This window comes from Balaenoptera acutorostrata, chromosome 1 (genome assembly GCF_949987535.1).
Source record: "Balaenoptera acutorostrata chromosome 1, mBalAcu1.1, whole genome shotgun sequence".
Lineage (NCBI taxonomy): Eukaryota > Metazoa > Chordata > Mammalia > Artiodactyla > Balaenopteridae > Balaenoptera > Balaenoptera acutorostrata.
This window is the reverse complement of record NC_080064.1, coordinates 22,073,675-22,092,664: the sequence shown is the minus strand read 5'-3', so window position 1 is coordinate 22,092,664 and position 18,990 is coordinate 22,073,675. Positions and strand designations below refer to the sequence as shown.

The window sequence follows — 18,990 nt, the reverse complement described above, 5'->3', positions numbered from 1 at the left end:
TGGTTAAGAATCCGTCTACCAATGCAGGGGACACAGGTTCGATCCCTGGTCCAGGAAGATCCCACATGTCGTGGAGCTACTGCGCCCGCGCGCCTAGAGCCCGTGCTCCGCAGCAAGAGAATCCACCGCAACGAGAAGCCCGAGCACCACAACGAAGAGTAGCCCCCGCTCGCCGCAACTAGAGAAAGCCCGCGCAGCAGCAACAAAGACCCAATGCAGCCAAAACGAAAAACAGTGCTTGCAGTTTTAGCAAAAGGAAATACAATGGCCCCAAAGCCCGGGACCATGTCTATCTTATTTACCATTGAATCCTAGTGGCCAGCACTGAGCTGGGAACAAAAGAGACATCAATAAATATTTTTTCAATAAATTAATTGGAGGAGGGAGGAGGAGTCCTAACAATATAATAGTATTTACAGCAAAGAACTGACAGACGTGTTCCACTCTCTATAGTAGGGACACAACTGTGTTATATGAAGAATACTTGAAGCAACCGAGGATGCGAAAATGGATTAGAGCGGGGTGAGGAACAGGTTCGGTGGATGTCATTCTCAGATCTTCTGCCATCCTGGAAAAGGCGGTGTAGGTTTCTCATAGCCTCACTGGGGAAAATCAGGACGAGGAGGTGGCAATAAAAGAACTGAACTTGGCTTTTTAAGGAAAAGAACATGCAACTCCACGAGGTACCGTGAAGCCACTACGGTGACTTCCCCGGGTGCGCAAATGCTGCGTGATCGCCAGGCCCAGATGCGGAAGCAGGAATTCTACTACAACCCTTTAGATTAACGCGTCGCTTGGTAAGAGTTTGGCGGGAACAGGAGGAGGCCGTACAAAGGAAGTGATGTAAGGTGTCACGGGGGTGGGATTACACGGCCTGAGATGCGTTAGTTATTTTTTTGAGACACCGTCCTATCACAGCGTCCCTCAGCCTCACTTCCGCTTGCGCAGTCTATTTTGCCCTTAGTAACGATGGCCGCAGAGGCTTCCGACCCTCCCGGGAGCAGAGTGCGCATTTTCAGGAACGCGGCTGGAGAAGACGGGAAAAGGCGTAAGATTCGTGAGCACTGATTGGCTGAAGCGAGAAGAGTTCTGGCTGCTGACTGGCTCCGTCTTTCGCGGGAAGGAGTTTGTGGCTCCTGCGAAAAGTAGATATAGCGGAGCGGCCGCCGGAGCGTCCGGAGGCGGTTAGGGGAACCCACCAGGCCGGAACCTTCTGGAACTCTTTCCTGAGGGAATCGTGACGAAGATGTGGACCAGTAATGATGAGTGGGGCGTATTATGAGACTCGCAAGAAGGATTTAGCAAGGGGCTGGGTGGGAGAGGCCTGTGGCGGCGGGGGTGGGGGAGGGGCGGGGGCCGGCCGCGGGGGCGTGCGGGGTCGGGGGAAGGTTAGGGAGACGCTGGAAGTGGCTAGGGTGAAGTCTGGGGGGTCCTGTGGATTTTTCAGAGGCTTGGAGGACGGAACAGGTATTAATACCGCTGTTGTTTAAAACCAGGTGGATTTGAAAGCTATAGCAGTTCCTCTTTTGGGGGAGCCGGAGGCTACACACAGTCCCCTGGGGGCTTTGGATCACCGACACCTTCCCAGGCCGAAAAGAAATCTGTAGGTTGAAAGCGTACTTCGTTTTATCTTATACTGTCCGGAAGCTACTGACTCATCTGTGAGAGAAAATTTATGCGATGAAGGAAGGGTGTTAAACTTGAGCTGATAACCATAATTGTCAATTATTATCTTACCGAATCTTATAATTGAGTGCTGTAATTTTGAAAAATGAAATTCCCCTAATTTTGCATCCATTGTTTCCTTGGCTTTATTTTGAAATTTACCAATAGAACTAATGAATCAACCTTGTGGGAAAAGTGAACTTGTTTGTAGAGCCTAGTTTACATTCTTCATGTATTGGAAGTCGTTTTTAAATGAAATGTAATGAGGTGCTCTAATGCGGTGGAAAGAACATGGTGTTTGAAGTCTAGTGGATCTATGATCCACCATTGCTCTGACACTCCTTGCAGGGTATCATTGGACAAATGATACCTTCTTGGAAATCTGTTTGGCACCTACTAAATGGGATTAATAACAGATACCTTACAAGGTTGTTGTGAGACTTAATATTATGATATATATAATTACACCTGCCCCAGAGTTGCTTTCAGTAAATGGTCGCAGAGAGTATTATTAAAAAAGAACCTGAGCATTGGAGCCAGAATACATGGTGTCCAGAATCAACTTTGCCTTTTAACTGGTGGTGTGAGTTTAGCGAAGCAGCTTGCACCGTTGGTTTTGGTGGCCCTTGATTTTTCTCATCTGATAATAGTACTAGTACTACTCATGTCCCAGGGTGGTTCTGAGAATTGATAAATAAGGTAATGTATAGGAAAGTGACCTGTAAAAAGCTGTCCAAATGCTTGTTATTCACTCTTTCAGAAATGAGTTTCAATTTAATAGCTGCTGTTGATTTCATCCTTTAAAAAATACAGGATTTATCTAAAAAACAAAAAAAAAAATACAGGATTTGGTGTTAAGACTCAGTATTAGTAGGTTCTGTGTTTTACGTCCAGGTTGATAAGCTTTTACCTAAACTGTTAATCCACAAGGGTGTGTCAGTGGGAAAAAATCCATTGATAATTCCCATACATTTGGGCATTGCTTTATATTTTCCATATGATTATTTTATATAACCCTGTGAGTTATTTATTATTTACTGCATTGCACAACAGAGACTCAGAGAGATTAAGGGACACCTGAGCTTGCATAGCTAGTTAGACAGTCCACACATGATGCTGCACAAATCCAAAATCTGATGAGCAACTTCTGTCTATTGTAATTTTCTTTTTCCCAGGAAGACCAGAGGGGACTCCAAGTCCTCTAACTTTGTCTTCCTTGAGGCTGTAAAGGAAAAAACAAAAGATAGTTCATTGGTTCTCATCGTTTCTCCTTTATCTTAACTATTTTTCTTCATTCTGGTTGTTAGAATTCTTAATCTCAGTATCCCTACCTGGGGCTGTGTATTAAGACTGCTTTTCGGACAACAATGATGGTTATAAACTGGAGTTGCAAACCCAGGTCTTTTTATGTTTAAATCTAGTGCCTTTTCCACAGTAAATTAGATAAACACTATCTAAAATGTTTCCTGTCGACTATAAACCTGTTATATTTGATTGAATCATGTGAAATTTCTAATACTGACCGTATTTTGCCTTTAAAAATGGTGGTTTTTTTTATAGTACTGTCAGAGTAGCCAGTGGTTCATAGTCAGCTAGAAAAGAATTTTTTCGAAATTAAACATATCAGTACTTGTGCTGACACCCTCTCTGTGAATCTGTTTGGAACAAACTGGAAACTCTTCGTGATCAGTTCCTGGCACATAATAGGTGCTCATTAAAAAACAAGAACTCGCTGTGATTTGAGATGAATTTGAAGGTATTTACTAACACCTCAATAATTACCCATCTGTAACTTTTTTCCCTGAGGAGTAATAATATTTATTGAATACCTAGTACATGTGGAGCTTGGGATTAGCGTTTTCATATACATTATATATTTCATTTACAACTCAAAGGGTAGATATCCTTATTTTATAGAATAGGTGGTGGTGTGTCCAGGGCTGTGGAGCTGGGATTTGAACACAGGTCTATAGGACTTTCTGGCTCCAAAGCCAATATTCTTGCTGCTGTTACCACAGTAGCTCTTAGTTTTCTTATGCTGAAGATACAGCGAAAATCTCAGGTGTGATAGGTGAAAACGATATAGTAGATTATGAGAGCTAAATCCTGGGACCTCAGCAAATTTTAAATATATAAATACTAATATAGCATATAACTTCACTTATAAAATACTATAAAGTAAAATTGAAAAACACAGTTGATTCCTTTACATCCTTGTTAAAAGCTATTGCAGATATAAAGAGTGAGGAACAATAGCTGACCTAATAATTCCTAATGTTTATTGAGTGCTTACAGTGTGCCAGTTATTCTAGGTACTTCACCATATATTTAATTTTCATAATGATTTTTAATGATTTTATTATTCCTAGTTTTATAGATGAGGAAACTGAGGTACAGATGAATAGAGAAATGTGACCAAGAGCACACTGCTCCTGAGTGGTAGAGCCATCATCTTTACCCTCAAGCTTGGCTGCTGCCTGTTGTGACACATGTGCTGGTAGTTGGCTGGGCTTACTTTCTACCATCCTGGCAATACTCACCATTCAAAATTATGCTTCAGCAAAGTGAAATGTTGCTAGTATCATGGACCTTCAGGGATAAGCTTCAACTGCTAAATCCATGAAGACCAAGAGTCTACTATGTTCAGTCTTACATGTGGAACAGTTACTGGGTTACATCCTGTTGATCTCCAACAGGAAGAACCGTAATCTTTAATCCACCATGCTTTTTCCATCTTGTACATGGTCCCTCTAAGAGTCTATGAGAGTGCGTGTTTGCCCTCAGCCTATAATGCATATTCCTTACCCACTATTTTTTCACTGTCGAAATTCTTGTGCTTCAAGGTCCAGCCTAAATGCTCCCTCTTCTTGAAAGTGCCAAAAATATTTCCGAGATCCTACATAGAGCATCTCATTCTATAGTGTATCAAAATCAGGCTCGTTATTTACATTTTTACCTCCCCTAAGTTAGGAGTATGTTGAAGGCAAATCCTATTCCATTTTACTCATCTTTATGTCCCCCAAACAACCTCTGCCCAGCGGTAGGCAAAAATAAGAATTTATGCTGGTGTTAGGCTGCTTCTGGATGTGATTTGGGTGTCCTCTTCTGCCCATCACCTCCTGTCCCTTTCCTTTAAGATGTCCAGTGTGGCCAAGCCCTTATCCCATTTTCCCCATACTCACATTTGATTGTCAGAACATCTATCCTAAAGCTATACCTCTAACTTTCTGTTATATTTTATCATGAGAGTTAGAACAACTCCAGTGTTCTGCCTCTGCTGGCCATCTCTCAAACCCCTTCTGAGTACCATCTCATCTGTGATAAAAAACCAGCTCCTAAAGGTGGGGTTTCCTTTTAAAAGTCTGTTCCAGAAGCAGGTGATCTTCCTTATGCTGTTTGCACTCTGGCCTACTCATTTTGGTGATCCCTAGTACCGCACAAACTTATCCATTCATCAGGAGCTTTGGAGTCAGACAAGCCTGGGTTTGAAATCTAAAGTGTGGCATTTGTTAGCTATATAACCTCGGTGTTCATCTCTGTGAAGTAGGGATAATGAGGTGCATTTTGAAGATTCAATGTTATAATATATGTAAAGTGCTTGGCACATAGCAGGTGCTAAATGAACAGTAGTTATTATTTTCTTAATTGAATGTATGCATACTTTTTTTTCAGAGAGCCCGAGCTCAGCATATTGTACCCTGTACCATATCTCAGCTGCTTTCTGCTACTCTGGTTGATGAAGTGTTCAAAATTGGAAATGTTGAGATTTCACAGGTAAGTAAAAATAATTTGTGGAAGAGTCACTTAATCATAGGAATGAAGAATGAGATAAAACTAACATCATTTAAAAATACATAGGGGACTTCCCTGGTGGCGCAGCGGTTAAGAATCCGCCTCAATGCAGGGGACACGGGTTCGAGCCCTGGTCTGAGAAGATCCCACATGCTGTGGAGCAGCTAAGCCTGCGCGCCACAACTACTGAGCCTGCGCTCTAGAGCCCGCGAGCCACAACTACTGAAGCCCGTGCGCCTAGAGCCCATGCTCTGCAACGAGAGAAGCCACTGCAATGAGAAGCCCACGCACTGCAACAAAGAGTAGCCCCCACTCACTGCAACTAGAGAGAGCCTGCTCACAGCAACGAAGACCCGATGCAGCCTAAAATAAATAAATAAATAAATTTATGAAAAAAAAATACATAGGGACTTCCCTGGTGGTCCAGTGGTTAAGATTCCACGCTCCCAATGCAGGGGGCCCAGGTTCAATCCCTGGTCAGGGAACTAGATCCTGCATGCCGCAACTAAGAACCTACATGCCACAACTAAAGATCCTGCATGCTGCAACAAAGATCCCATGTGCCACAGCTAAGACCCAGTGCAGCCAAATAAATAAATAAATAAATATTTTAAAAAAAATACCTAAGTGTTGCTTTGGTTTCCAAGAAAACCAAAATTTTTTTTCTTCTGGTCTAGGTCACTATTGTGGGGATAATCAGAAATGCAGAGAAGGCTGCAACCAACATTGTTTACAAAATAGATGACATGACGGCTGCACCCATGGATGTTCGCCAGTGGGTTGACACAGATGTAAGTAGTTGTTTTTGAATCAGGGTGGGGTTACTTCGGGACTTTGGAGATGTTGAACTTTTTTAGTCTTACTTTTTAAAGGCGGATCTTATTATAAAAATAAAACATAAGCAAGACATCAAAGGCAGAAACCCTAACATGAAAGGCCAATACATTTGATGTCATAAAAAATTTAAAATATTTTAAACTTCCCAAAATACTATAAGCAAAGTTAAAGGGCAGGTGACAGGACACACTAGAATGTAAACTCTGTGAGAACAAGGATTTTTATGTTGGCACTGTATCCCTAGCACCTAGAACAGTGCCCGTTACATAGTGGGCCCTGAGTAAATATTGAAATTAGTGGGAAAATTTTTTGCAAAATATTACAAACATTTTAAATTTTCAATTATTGAAAGTTCTTACAAAGCAAAAAGGAAAAAGCAACCACACCTTAGGAAAATGGGCAAAGAAATGCACAAGTAATTCATAATAGACGAAATACAAATTGCAACAACAATAAGAAAAGCAAGTTTACTAAACATTAAGATACCATTTTAACTTACTAAATTGGCAAAGGAGAAAAGAGAATGGCAATGTCCACTTCTATTGAGAGCAGTAGGCGCTTAATTTATGGAGTGATTTGTCACTGTTTGTCTGGGGAAGTGGATACCATCCTACCTTGATGTTATGAGTATCACCTTTCTCAAAAATCAGCCAATGATCAAAATCATCACAGAAATGTTGACCTAGCACTCCACTGCCAGAAATTTACATTAAGGAATAATTAAAGATACACGCAAAGATTCAGTTGTAAGATTGTTGATCATCACATTATTTATAATAATGGAAAACTAAAAGGAATCTCAATGTTAGCAATAGGATATTATTAATTAAATCATGGTATATTTTTTAAAATACTGCAAATGATGTAGAAATGTATGTATTGTCACAAAGGAGTGTTTACCATAAATTGTTGAGAGGAAAAGTGCATGTTAAAGGTAGTATGCATGGTGTGGCCCCATTTTTGCAGAGCAACATGTATGTGAGTGTGTGTATAAACATGGAGAAAATAGACTTAAAGAAAATATATTCTTTTTACCCTTTTAATTTTTTTTAATTATTTTATTTATTTTTTTAAGATTTATTTATTTATTTATTTATTTGGCTGTGTTGGGTCTTTGTTGCTGTGCGCGGGCTTTATCTAGTTGCGGCGAGCAGGGGCTACTCTTTGTTGTGATGCGCGGGTTTCTCATGTCATGGCTTCTCTTGTTGCAGAGCACGGGCTCTAGGCATGCGGGATTCAGTAGCTGTGGCATGTGGGCTCAGTAGTTGTGGCTCATGGGCTCTAGAGCACAGGCTCAGTAGTTGTGGTGCACGGGCTTAGTTGGCTCCGCAGCATGTGGGATCTTCCTGGGCCAGGGATCGAACCTGTGTCACCTGCATTGGCAGGCAGATTCTTAACCGCTATGCCATCAGGGAAGCCCCCTTTTTATTTTTTAATTGGGCAGAAGGCCTCTTGGTTTTTTATGTTGTTTTTAAAATACATTCCTTATAGAACATTTGGATAATGCATACTTTGTATGCTATTTTCACTTCAAAAACCACAAGTCGTTTGTGAAGAATTAACTTGATAGTTATGCATTCTTTATTTTTTGCACCTCAGAAAAATACAGGAGAATTCATTCAACAGTTATTATTGGAGTACTGATTCTGAACCAGACTGCTTGGTTCCAGGTAGACAAAGAATGCAAAAGACACAGTCCCTGCCATCAAGGGGGAAGGTAGTTACTAGAGATGCCTAATACTGCATGCTCATACAAAATGTATGGTGCTCACTTATAAACATTTAAAGATCCCCTGAAACCCCACATCCCAAAGATGACTACTGTTACAACACATTTTGGGAAATACCTTTCAGACGTTTCTCTCTGCATATCTGTACATTTATGAGATGTATGCTTACAGTTTTACCTAAAGGATAATATGATATGCAACTGCTCTGTAATCTGCTCTTTTTGCTCAAAACTACGTAGTGGAACTGATTTCTTAATGTCAATAAATACAGATTTACATCATCAATTTTGGTGACTGCCTATTCCATCATAAGGAATGATACATAAGGAATCTTACATTTACGTTTTTACATTTTTTATTCCCTTCCATAAAGGTACCAATTTACTTAGTGCATGAGAGTTCTCCATTAGTTCTCCACACCCTAACAGTAGGTTTTATGAGTCTTAAATTTTTGTATCATAGTTTAAAAATAGTCTTGTCATTGAGAATTTTCTCACTTTTTATGTGTAATTCTTTGGTTTTAGTGAGATTGGATTTTTTTTTAACTTTATTCAATATTAATTTGTGGAGTGTTTGGTTATTTATTTTTGTTTGCAAGAGCCTGAAAAATAGTAACCTGTTATCATAATTATATGATTTCTCTAGTTTGTCTTTTGACTTTGGAAAGCTTTTCCTCGTTTCAGATTATTTTTCAATTCATGTTTCCTTCTATAATTTCTGTGGTTTCTTTTTATATCTCTATATATGATTAAGTCTTTTTATAATTAAATGATGTATTTTGGTAAAAGGAGAGAAGTATAGATCCAGCTTTACTTTTTGCAAGTGTTTGTTTTTAATTTTTATTGCAGTATGGTTGATTTACAATGTTGTATTAGTTCCAAGTTGTTTTAAAATGTTCTTTGAGAGAATACAAAGTTTTATCTGTGGTATAGATACAGCTATGTAAAATAATAGGTAGAGTGAAATGCAAATAGTTGATAATCTCCAGATAATGGGAATTGGGGTGTTTTTTATTTTTAAACACATAGATTCTATATTCTAGTTTTTTTACAGTCATGTATTTTATAATCAAAAAGAACTTTGAGTCAGCTTATGTATTTTTCTTATAAATAATAGGTACATAGTCTAGAAAACCCAAAAAGAAATATTAAAATCATTTATAATTATCCAAGTTAACTTTTGTTAACGTTTTGATGTATATGTTTCCCCATGTGGGAAATAAGCTTTTTTCCATGAGTCACAGCAGGTCTTTCCAGACAATGAATAGTATTCTGCATTATCATTTGCAACAGTATAAACTAACCCATTATACGAATGTGCACCTTTTGTTGGATATGTAGGTTTAAAATGTTTTAGTATTCAAAACTATGCTGTGATGAATACTCTTAAAGTGAAATCTTTTTTTTTTTGAATTTTATTTTATTTTTTTATACAGCAGGTTCTTATTAGTTATCCATTTTATACACATCAGTGTATACATGTCAATCCCAATCGCCCAATTCATCACACCACCACCCCCACCCCCCACCACTTTCCCCCCTTGGTGTCCATATGTTTGTTGTCTATATCTGTGTCTCAATTTCTGCCCTGCAAACCGGTTCATCTGTACCATTTTTCTAGGTTCCACATATACGCGTTAATATCTACATCTCTACACATGACCCAATTTCATTCCTTTTTATGGCTGAGTAATATTCCATTGTATATATGTACCACATCTTCTTTATCCATTCGTCTGTCTGTGGGCATTTAGGTTGCTTGCATGACCTGGCTATTGTAAATAGTGCTGCAGTGAACATTGGGGTGCATGTGTCTTTGAATTATGGTCTTCTCAGGGTATATGCCCAGTAGTGGGATTGCTGGGTCATATGGTAATTCTATTTTTAGTTTTTTAAGGAACTTCCATACTGTTCTCCATAGTGGCTGTATCACTTTACATTCCAACCAACAGTGCAAGAGGGTTCCCTTTTCTCCACACCCTCTCCAGCATTTGTTGTTTGTAGATTTTCTTATGATGCCCATTCTAACTGGTGTGAAGTGATGCCTCATTGTAGTTTTGATTTGCAGTTCTCTAATAATTAGTGATGTTGAGCAGCTTTTCATGTGCTTCTTGGCCATCTGTATGTCTTCTTTGGAGAAATGTCTACTTAGGTCTTCTGCCCATTTTTTGATTGGGTTGTTTGTTCTTTTAATATCAAGCTGCATGAGCTGTTTATATATTTTGGAGATTAATCCTTTGTCCGTTGATTCATTTGCAAATATTTTCTCCCATTCTGAGGGTTGTCTTTTCGTCTTGTTTGTAGTTTCCTTTGCTTTGCAAAAGCTTTTAAGTTTCATTAGGTCCCATTTGTTTATTTTTGTTTTTATTTCCATTACTCTAGGAGGTCAATCAAAAAAGATCTTGCTGTGATTTATGTCAAAGAGAGTTCTTGCTATGTTTTCCTCTAAGAGTTTTATAGTGTCTGGCTTTACATTTAGGTCTTTAATCCATTTTGAGTTTATTTTTGTGTATGGTGTTAGGGAGTGTTCTAATTTCATTCTTTTACATGTAGCTGTCCAGTTTTCCCAGCACCACTAATTGAAGTGACTGTCTTTCCTCCATTGTATATCCTTGTCTCCTTTGTCATAGATTAGTTGACCATATTAAAGCTAAATCTTAATACATGTTCTTTATTTTCTTAAATTTCTAAAAGTAAAGTTGCTATGCCAATAAGTATGTCCACCAGAAAGTTGTGTGCCTAAGAGCACTGAATGAGAGTGCCATAATTGTTTGCTTGTTGTTTGATGTGCATAACATAGAACTTGGATATTTTTATTCTAATTCCTGGTTTTATTTTTAAAAAATTAAATTCTAAAAGGCAGGGCAAACTAGGTAGTGCTACATTAGGATCCTTCAGCTCTTACTTTGTAACTTTCTCTTTCTGTACATAATTTAGAAATTTTGAAGAGGATTTCACCAGCATCACTAAAACCTGAGTGGTGTGTTTGTATTTTTTCTGTTTAGGATGCCAGCAGTGAAAACACTGTGGTTCCTCCAGAAACATATGTGAAAGTGGCTGGTCATCTGAGATCTTTTCAGGTAAAGTCAGGAAAAAAACGACAGTTAAAATGTATCTGCATGAAGCAGTTTCTGGGGTCATGCCTAAGTTTAGGATACTTAAGACTTAGTAAGTCTATATTTAATGGGAGTTATATTGAAGTTTTTTCATTATTTTCTTCTTCAAAAGGAATAATGGGTTTCCTCAATATAAAACAAACAGAAAGGTAGAGAAAGAACAAGATCTCAGCCTACAGTTGCCATCTGTGCCATTCATCAGGTGTAGAAGGCGGACACTGGATTTGGAGACTAGACTTTGGTTGTATAACCTTGGGAAAGTCATTGAACATCTCTGTGCTAGTTTTGTTCTTTTGACTATATTTCATTGACTGTATTTGGATTAACTCTGAGTTAAAAATTTTCAGTATATAACACATTTTCCTCATTTAGTAAAATACTATAACCAAGAAAAGAACCACAATGTTTTGACCTGAAATTGACTTGAATGTGCTCATTCTTTGTTCACATTTCTCTCTTTATTTTAATAGAACAAGAAAAGTCTGGTAGCCTTTAAGATCATGCCCCTGGAGGATATGAATGAGTTCACCACACATATTCTGGAAGTAGTCAATGCACACATGATGCTGAGCAAGTCCAACAGCCAGGTGAGCAGCTTCATTCTCGTCGTTTTTTCTCTTCCCTGAAAAAACATAAACCGCTTCTGTGCTCTGGCTTTGATTTCCTTGACATTTTGAAGATTGAGCCACAAGAAAGGCATCATTCAGTCCTCAAAAAAAATTTTCTCCGTGAGCTTTGCTGTGTTACTTTATTCCTGATGAAACACTTTCCTCTCAAAATTACAAGTTCCTCTAACCCCAGTGGCTTGGATGGCTGAAGCCAAGACAAGCTTCAAGTGTAGACACATAATTATCGGCTGAGCTCTTAGCTTCAGGATTTTCAGTCCATATTCAGAGAAAAACCCCAACTAAGATAGCATTTTGCTGCTTTCCTTCCAACCTATTGGCTAAACAGGATAATTTATGTGCCATTATTTTGTTCCTGCAATTATATTTCTTGCTTCATATCGAAATTTCTCAACATTTTCTGTGGTACAAATTCAATTTGGCGAGTCTATCTAGGACCACATAATGGGTTTGCTGATCTGAGTATTAGAGTGCCCTTAGATGATTCCAGTGGCAAGGTGGAGGACTGGTTACAGTAGGAGGGACTGGAGCTGTTGCATCTTGTTCTGTGCCAAGCACTTTGCTAAGCACTGGGGATACAAAGATAAATTCATTCAATTTATTGAGCCTAGTATATGCCAGTCATTATTCTAGGCCCTGGGAATATAGCAGTGAACAAGATGGGTAAAGTGTCTGCCCTCAAATTTATATTCTTGAGAGAAATGGACCATCAACAAGAAAACAAATATAATTTTAGGTAGCTATAGGTACTCTGAAATTAAGCAGAGTAGGAGAAGACAGTGATGGAGGAAATAAGAATGGTATAATTTTAAATGAGAGAAGAACATTCCAAGCAGCGGTAATAAAAAGTCAGAAGCCATGAGACTGGAACAAGCTTGGCATACTTGAGACCAACAAGAAGGCCAGACTGTCTGGAGTGAAGCAAATGACAGGGGAGGTGGTGCAGGGATGTAGGCAAGGGAGCGAGACCCCGATCGTGTAGGGCTTTGTAGGCCATAGTATGGATTACTTTTTTCTAATTGACACTAAACCTTTAGAAGGTTTTGACTAGGAAAGTTGATGTGGTCTGATTTACCTTTTCAAAAGCTCACTTGAGCTGCTGTGTGGAGAGTAGACTATGAGGCACCAGCAATAGCAACAGAAGTAATTCTGGGGAATGGTAGCAGCAGCTGGGTAAGAAGTGGTTGGATTCTAATACATTTCGAAGGTAGAGCTGACAGGACTTTTTGGTTTAGATACAGGATATAAAGAAAAGAGAGGGTTCAAAAATAACTCCTAGGTTTGGGGCTTGAGTAACTAGATGAAGCTAGCAGGTTTGAAGGGTAAAATCCAGAGTTCTGTTCTGGACTTAGCAAATGCGACGTGTCGGACACCCAAATGGAGACCAGAATGGATGGTTGACTGTATAAGGCTGGGACTCAAAGGAGAGGTCAGGGGTAGAGAGAGAGCGTTGGGAGTCATTGTGTGGATGGTATTTAAAGCCTCGGATGAGACGAGATATCTGGTGAGTTAAGAGGTAAGAGACCTAAGCTCTGAGACACTAACCTTTAGGAGTCTGGAGGCCACAGCAGGAGCCAGAGAAAGTCAAAGAAGTTGCCAGTTGGGCAGGAGGAAAATCAGGAAATGTGATTCTGTAGAATATTCTGAAAAGAGTACTTTAAGGAGGGAGTGGAGTTCAACTGTAGAATGCTGCCTAGAAGTCAAGTAAGGTGATGAGAGAGGTCTGTCGGATTTGGAAACATGGATCTTCAGAAGAGAGGCTTCAGCAGCGGATAGGGGAAATGTGGGTTAAAAAGAATGGGACTGGGGCTTCCCTGGTGGCGCAGTGGTTGAGAATCTGCCTGCCAATGCAGGGGACACGGGTTCGAGCCCTGGTCTGGGAAGATCCCACATGCCACGGAGCAACTGGGCCCGTGAGCCACAATTGCTGAGCCTGCGCGTCTGGAGCCTGTGCTCCGCAACAAGAGAGGCCGCGATGGTGAGAAGCCTGCGCACCGCGATGAAGAGTGGTCCCCACTTGCCGCAACTAGAGAAAGCCCTCGCACAGAAATGAAGACTCAATACAGTCATAAATAAATAAATAAAAGAACGTGAATTTCTTAAAAAAAAAAAAAAAGGCATTAAAAAAAAAAAAAGAATGGGACTGGGTAGAAAGTTTAGGGTGTTTATTTTATGACTATACTTCATAACCTATACATATGTATCAAATGTTCTATGATAAAAATGGTTTTAAAGTGAGGATGGGTGGAAGCTGTGAGTATAGGCAGTTATATTGAGGAGTAAATAAAATAATCCTTTCCCTCAAAGAGTTTGCCTTAAGCGTTGAGGGTTCAGATCACTTAAGCAGTGAAAGCAGTGAGGAGTGGCAACTGCAGGGTGCTGTGGAACCACAGAGAAGAGTTTCCTGTCCTGACCTGGACATCAAGAAGGGCCTCCTGGAGGAGGTGATGCCTAAACCAAGTCTTAAAATACACATATGGGAGCAGGGGCGCACCTGAAGCAGAACATGAGGTCATTTCAGCAGAGGTATCCAGGGAAGAAATAGCGTTCAGTTCAGTATTACTGGATCATAAAATAGGACTTCTGTTTCACCAGCAAGCAATGTGAAGGCATCTAGCTTGAAAACAAGAGACCATGACTGAATTTTGGTTTTGTTTTTTTTTAATGACCTCGAAGCATTGGCATTTAATGAACTTTTTTTTTTTTTTTTTTTTTGTCTGCGTTGGGTCTTCCTTGCTGTGCGCGGGCTTTCTCTAGTTGCGGCGAGCGGGGGCTACTCTTCGTTGCGGTGCGTGGGCTTCTCACTGTGGTGGCTTCTCTTGTTGCGGAGCACAGGCTCTAGGCGCGCAGGCTTCAGTAGTTGTGGCACAGGTGCACTAGAGCGCAGGCTCAGTAGCTGTGGCCCGCGGGCTTAGTTGCTCCACGGCATGTGGGATCGTCCTGGACCAGGGCTCAAACCCGTGTCCCCTGCACTGGCAGGTGGATTCTTAACCACTGCGCCACCAGGGAAGTCCTAATTAATGTTTGTTGAATGAATGAGTCTCTTGACTGCATGGGATTTCACTGATGAGCTTCCACAATGCTCTTTTACCTGTAATGAGTACTTAACATATTTAATCTTTTGTCATCTTTATTCAGTTCAATAAATTAAACATTGACTGAGCACCTGCTGCCCACCAGGCACTGTGCAGAGCTGAAGGGGCTTATGGGGGAAAGTGACAGGCAAACAGTGTGATGGCTACTATGAGAGGGAATGGGCCAAATGCTGTGAGAGCCAAGAAGGAAGAACACAACTAACTTTGGCCTGGGGGATGTCAGGGAAGTCTTCACAAAGGCAGTGACAACTAAGTTGGGCTTTGAAGCATGAGAAGTGTTTCCCAGGCAGCTGAGGGGAGGGGCATTCCAGACACGGAATAATGTCAGAGGCATGTGTGTGACTGGCAAGAATTCCCTGTGTTGAAAGGGGGTGGTCAAGAATAAAATACAGACTTTGATGTCTAGTTGTGGTAGGTCTTGAATGTCCAGGAGTTTTATATTATTTTCACAAGCAGGGGGAGCCAGCTGAAAGCTTTTAGCTGGAGGAGAGACATGATCAGAAGTTATTACTTGGAGCAGTGAGGAGGGTTGGTTGGAGTAGGAGAGACTTGCAGCTGAGACACCAGTCAGGAGACCAGGGGTGATGAGGACCAATTCGAACCGCTGAACGTTGTATTAATGGGCTGTGGTGACAGACTGGGGGAGGTGAGCGAGTGGAGACTCAAAGATGGCCGAGGTCTACAGTACTGGGCTTGGACTTACTAATAGAAATGGAATATACCAGGGCAAGCAGGTTTGGGGAGGAAAGTAGTGAACTTTATTTTGAAGTGCGTGAGATAGCTAAGTGGAGGTCTTCAGTAGATGGTTGGGAACAAGGATTTGTGGCCTCGGAGGAGGTCTGGGATGAAATCCTGGGGGAACTATCAGCTTTTTGGAAGACAGGTAGACAAAGAGGCTGAGAAGGGATACTGAGAAGGTATAGTTTGAAACTTAATTGGAGAACCAGAAGAATATGGTGTCAGGAAGCCTAGGGAGGGGTACATTTCAAGAAGGGTGTGGTCAGCAGTGTCTGCTTCTGAGAGGTCAAGTGTTATGAGGACTGAAAGGGATTACTGGCTGTGTTGGTTGATAAGCATTGGTAAGTTTGGTGAGAACAGTTTCAGAGGTATATTTGGAGAGAATCCAAATAGTGCTGGGAAATGTAAACAGTGACTATAATCTATTATTTTTTAAAAGTTTGGTGGTAAAAAAGAAGAAAAGAGAGGGTGATGAGAACTATGTCTCCTTTTCTCTCCTTGTAATGCTTCATGCCTAGTTGACGCTCAGTAAATGCTTGCATGATTGAAGCACCAGAGATAGATACCACTATAGCAGATCTCAGTAATTTTCTTCTCAGTGCTATTTTTCCTCTGGTTCCTGTCACATCACAAAAGAAAAGGAGGATCCAGGAAGTACCTTTCTCTCTGTTTGATGTGATACGCTTCAGAGAATGACTTTGTCTTCCGATGAAATACTCATTAGATAATAGCTGTCCTTTCCAAGGGAAGCAATTGTTATTGGGAAAACTCTGCTTAGGGAATTCCCTGGCAGTCCAGCAGTTAGGACTCTAACCACGCTTTCACATGGCCTGGGTTCAGTCCCTGGTTAGGGAACTAAGATCCCACAAGCCGTGTGGCGCAGCCAAAAAAAAAAAAGAAAAACTCTGCTTAAATTGTTTTTTGTAAACTACTTATTAAGCTATTTAAAAGAGCAAGGACTGTGTTTAAATTGGTGAATTTACTAATGTTGTAAACTTATTTCTTAATTCAGCCGTCAGCAGGGAGAGCGCCTATCAGCAATCCAGGAATGGGTGAAGCTGGGAACTTTGGTGGGAATAGCTTCATGCCAACGAATGGCCTCACTGTGGCCCAGAACCAGGTAAACAGCTGAGTGGCTCCAGACATGCAAGACACAGACAGCTGTACATTATGTTACTTCCTTAACGGTGCTAAGTACCCGACTCATTTCTTTCCTATAAAGGGATTCTGGCTTACGCAGGGGAGCTGATTCAGAGTAGTTGCTAAAATCTTTCTGATTTGAATCTTCAGGTACTGAATTTGATTAAGGCTTGCCCAAGGCCTGAAGGATTGAACTTTCAGGATCTCAAGAATCAGCTCCAACACATGACCGTAGCCTCAATCAAGTGAGTATTTGGTTTCTGTGAACTAGGGCTCCAGAATTGCACCCATTTCCCCTCACCAGGATTTCCCGGTAATGAGAAGTAAGTTTAAAAAATTAAAAAAAAAAAAACTGTTGACTAACAAAAGAGAAGTTGTTCAGTCATGGAAGAATAGAAAAAGGACTCACAAAGATGGTGCTGCCTGTCACTTCACTCATTCATTTTTCATTCAGCAAATACTAAGTCCCATTATGTGGAAGGGATGTAATTTTGAGCAAAAATTGACCAGATACCTCTTGTGGAATTTAGTCTGGAGGAATGAGATCCTGTGCTCCTGGTCCTCAGGTGTGCATTTGCACTGGCGTTACTGTCCCCACTGTGGAGAGTGTTCCTCAGACTATCTGGACCTGAAGCCATTAGACAGTCCTTCCAACATCCTTGTCCTGATAACCTGTTAGAGAAGCAGCTTCCTGATTCCAATGAACTAATCAAACAAACTGAGTATTATGGTGTTTGTGATAGTTGTTACTATCAATCAGTTGATATTCTAGGTCTAGATAGAAAAGAATACTCAGGTCTGATTCCATTTCCTGTCCTATAAGATGAGGATAATAATTCCTATCTTAGAGTTTCTGTGATGGTGAGGTGCAGAATGTCTGTCACGATAGTAGGTGCTCTATAAATTGTTACTCTTATTAAATATGTTACTGACACTGACCCTGAGGGCCTTTAAGGGTCTGAAGGTGTCATACCATTTCTAGAAAGACCTTTCCTTTCCTTCTTGCAACTTGATTTCCCGGAGGGGAATGAGAGGGTCAGTGGATGAGTGAGGAGCTATTTTTTTTATATAGCTGTTTATACTAGGAGACATTATATGCAACTGGAACTATAGCTTTAGGTCCTGGTTTCAGTTTGCTTAGACTGGTATTGAAGTGAGGTCCTGTTTTCTTTGCTTTACACAGCTTGAGAGAGGCATCCAAGGCGGCCCTAAAGCCTTTGTCTCCATGGATTACCTCAGTTTTGTAATTTTACTGGTGTTTCTCCCTGCAAGAGCCTTCCGTGAGCAAAATGGCCATGAATTCTTCTCAGCTAAGATAGAAAGTAGGGAAATGAGTGAAGTTTACATATTTGGCCATATCCAAAAGGCAGTTTCCTTTCTTCTGCATTTGGTTTTTTTCTTTTTTTCTAGGCAAGCTGTGGATTTTCTAAGCAACGAGGGACACATTTATTCCACTGTGGATGATGATCATTTTAAATCCACGGACGCAGAATAACTGGATCTAATTGGGTACCCGAGATATTTTCCAGCTGGACTTTTTATGCAGTCTCTTGTCTCCAGCTGTGCATATATTTGGCAGGTTGACTTGTAGGAAGCAGGTTTCATCTATAAAAGGTTTCAATTGACTCCTTTTGAAACTTAACTACTGTTCTGTGTTTTTGAAGCTCAGAGGGATATGGGCAACTGACAGGGATGTAAACCAGGGCGGAATTTCTTAAAGAAGTTACAAATTAGTTACAATATCAGGATAAATGGAATTGGAAGAGGGATGCTACCAAGAGGGTTGGGCGGTATTACTGAAATAATACGCAGGAGTTTTTATTCCTAAATTGTTTCCTGTTAAGAGTAGGACGAGGGCCCGTCAGGAGAGAGCTAGCCACGAAACCCACTAACCTCTGCCTGTTTTTGTTCCCCACTTTGGTTATGTGTTGTTACTTTCAGAATTGCACTTTCTTTCACCTTGTCATAATTGCTGCCCAAAGTGTGTTTTTATAAGCATGGGGTTCTAGAATGGTGGTTTCATGGGGCAGAGAGTAAGATATGTATTTTGTACAAAATAAGTACATTCATATGTTTAATAAAATAGTTCTATTGCAGTAGCTTGTAAAAATGTTCTTATTTTTTTACACTGTAATAATTAATACTTTATCATCTCAGCTAATTCTGAGATAAGTTAATGAGGTGTAACATGCAAATAAAAGTTCTATAACTGTTTTAACTGTGTTTCTAAATGAGATCTACCAGCAGCTGTG

At 40.3% G+C, this 18,990-nt stretch overlaps 1 protein-coding gene across 1 annotated transcript; it reads left to right on the top strand.

Annotated features, from left to right (window-relative positions):
* The first annotated feature begins 980 nt into the window (after window positions 1–980).
* RPA2 (replication protein A2) lies at window positions 981–18,956 on the top strand. The gene is made up of 9 exons (XM_007170503.2): window positions 981–1,256; window positions 1,497–1,603; window positions 5,338–5,439; window positions 6,135–6,248; window positions 11,029–11,103; window positions 11,610–11,726; window positions 16,611–16,718; window positions 16,889–16,983; window positions 18,149–18,956. The coding sequence occupies exons 1-9, from the start codon at window positions 1,247–1,249 to the stop codon at window positions 18,231–18,233; spliced, it is 813 nt and encodes a 270-aa protein (XP_007170565.1). The 5' UTR covers window positions 981–1,246; the 3' UTR covers window positions 18,234–18,956.
* Window positions 18,957–18,990: the final 34 nt, after the last annotated feature.

What these genes read in the sequence shown, in the direction of transcription:
- RPA2 (XM_007170503.2), top strand. An exon ending in GCCAGTGGGTTGACACAGAT is followed by an intron (nt 6,249 to 11,028) that starts GTAAGTAGTTGT and finishes TTTTCTGTTTAG; the next exon opens with GATGCCAGCAGTGAAAACAC. An exon ending in ATGACCGTAGCCTCAATCAA is followed by an intron (nt 16,984 to 18,148) that starts GTGAGTATTTGG and finishes CTTTTTTTCTAG; the next exon opens with GCAAGCTGTGGATTTTCTAA.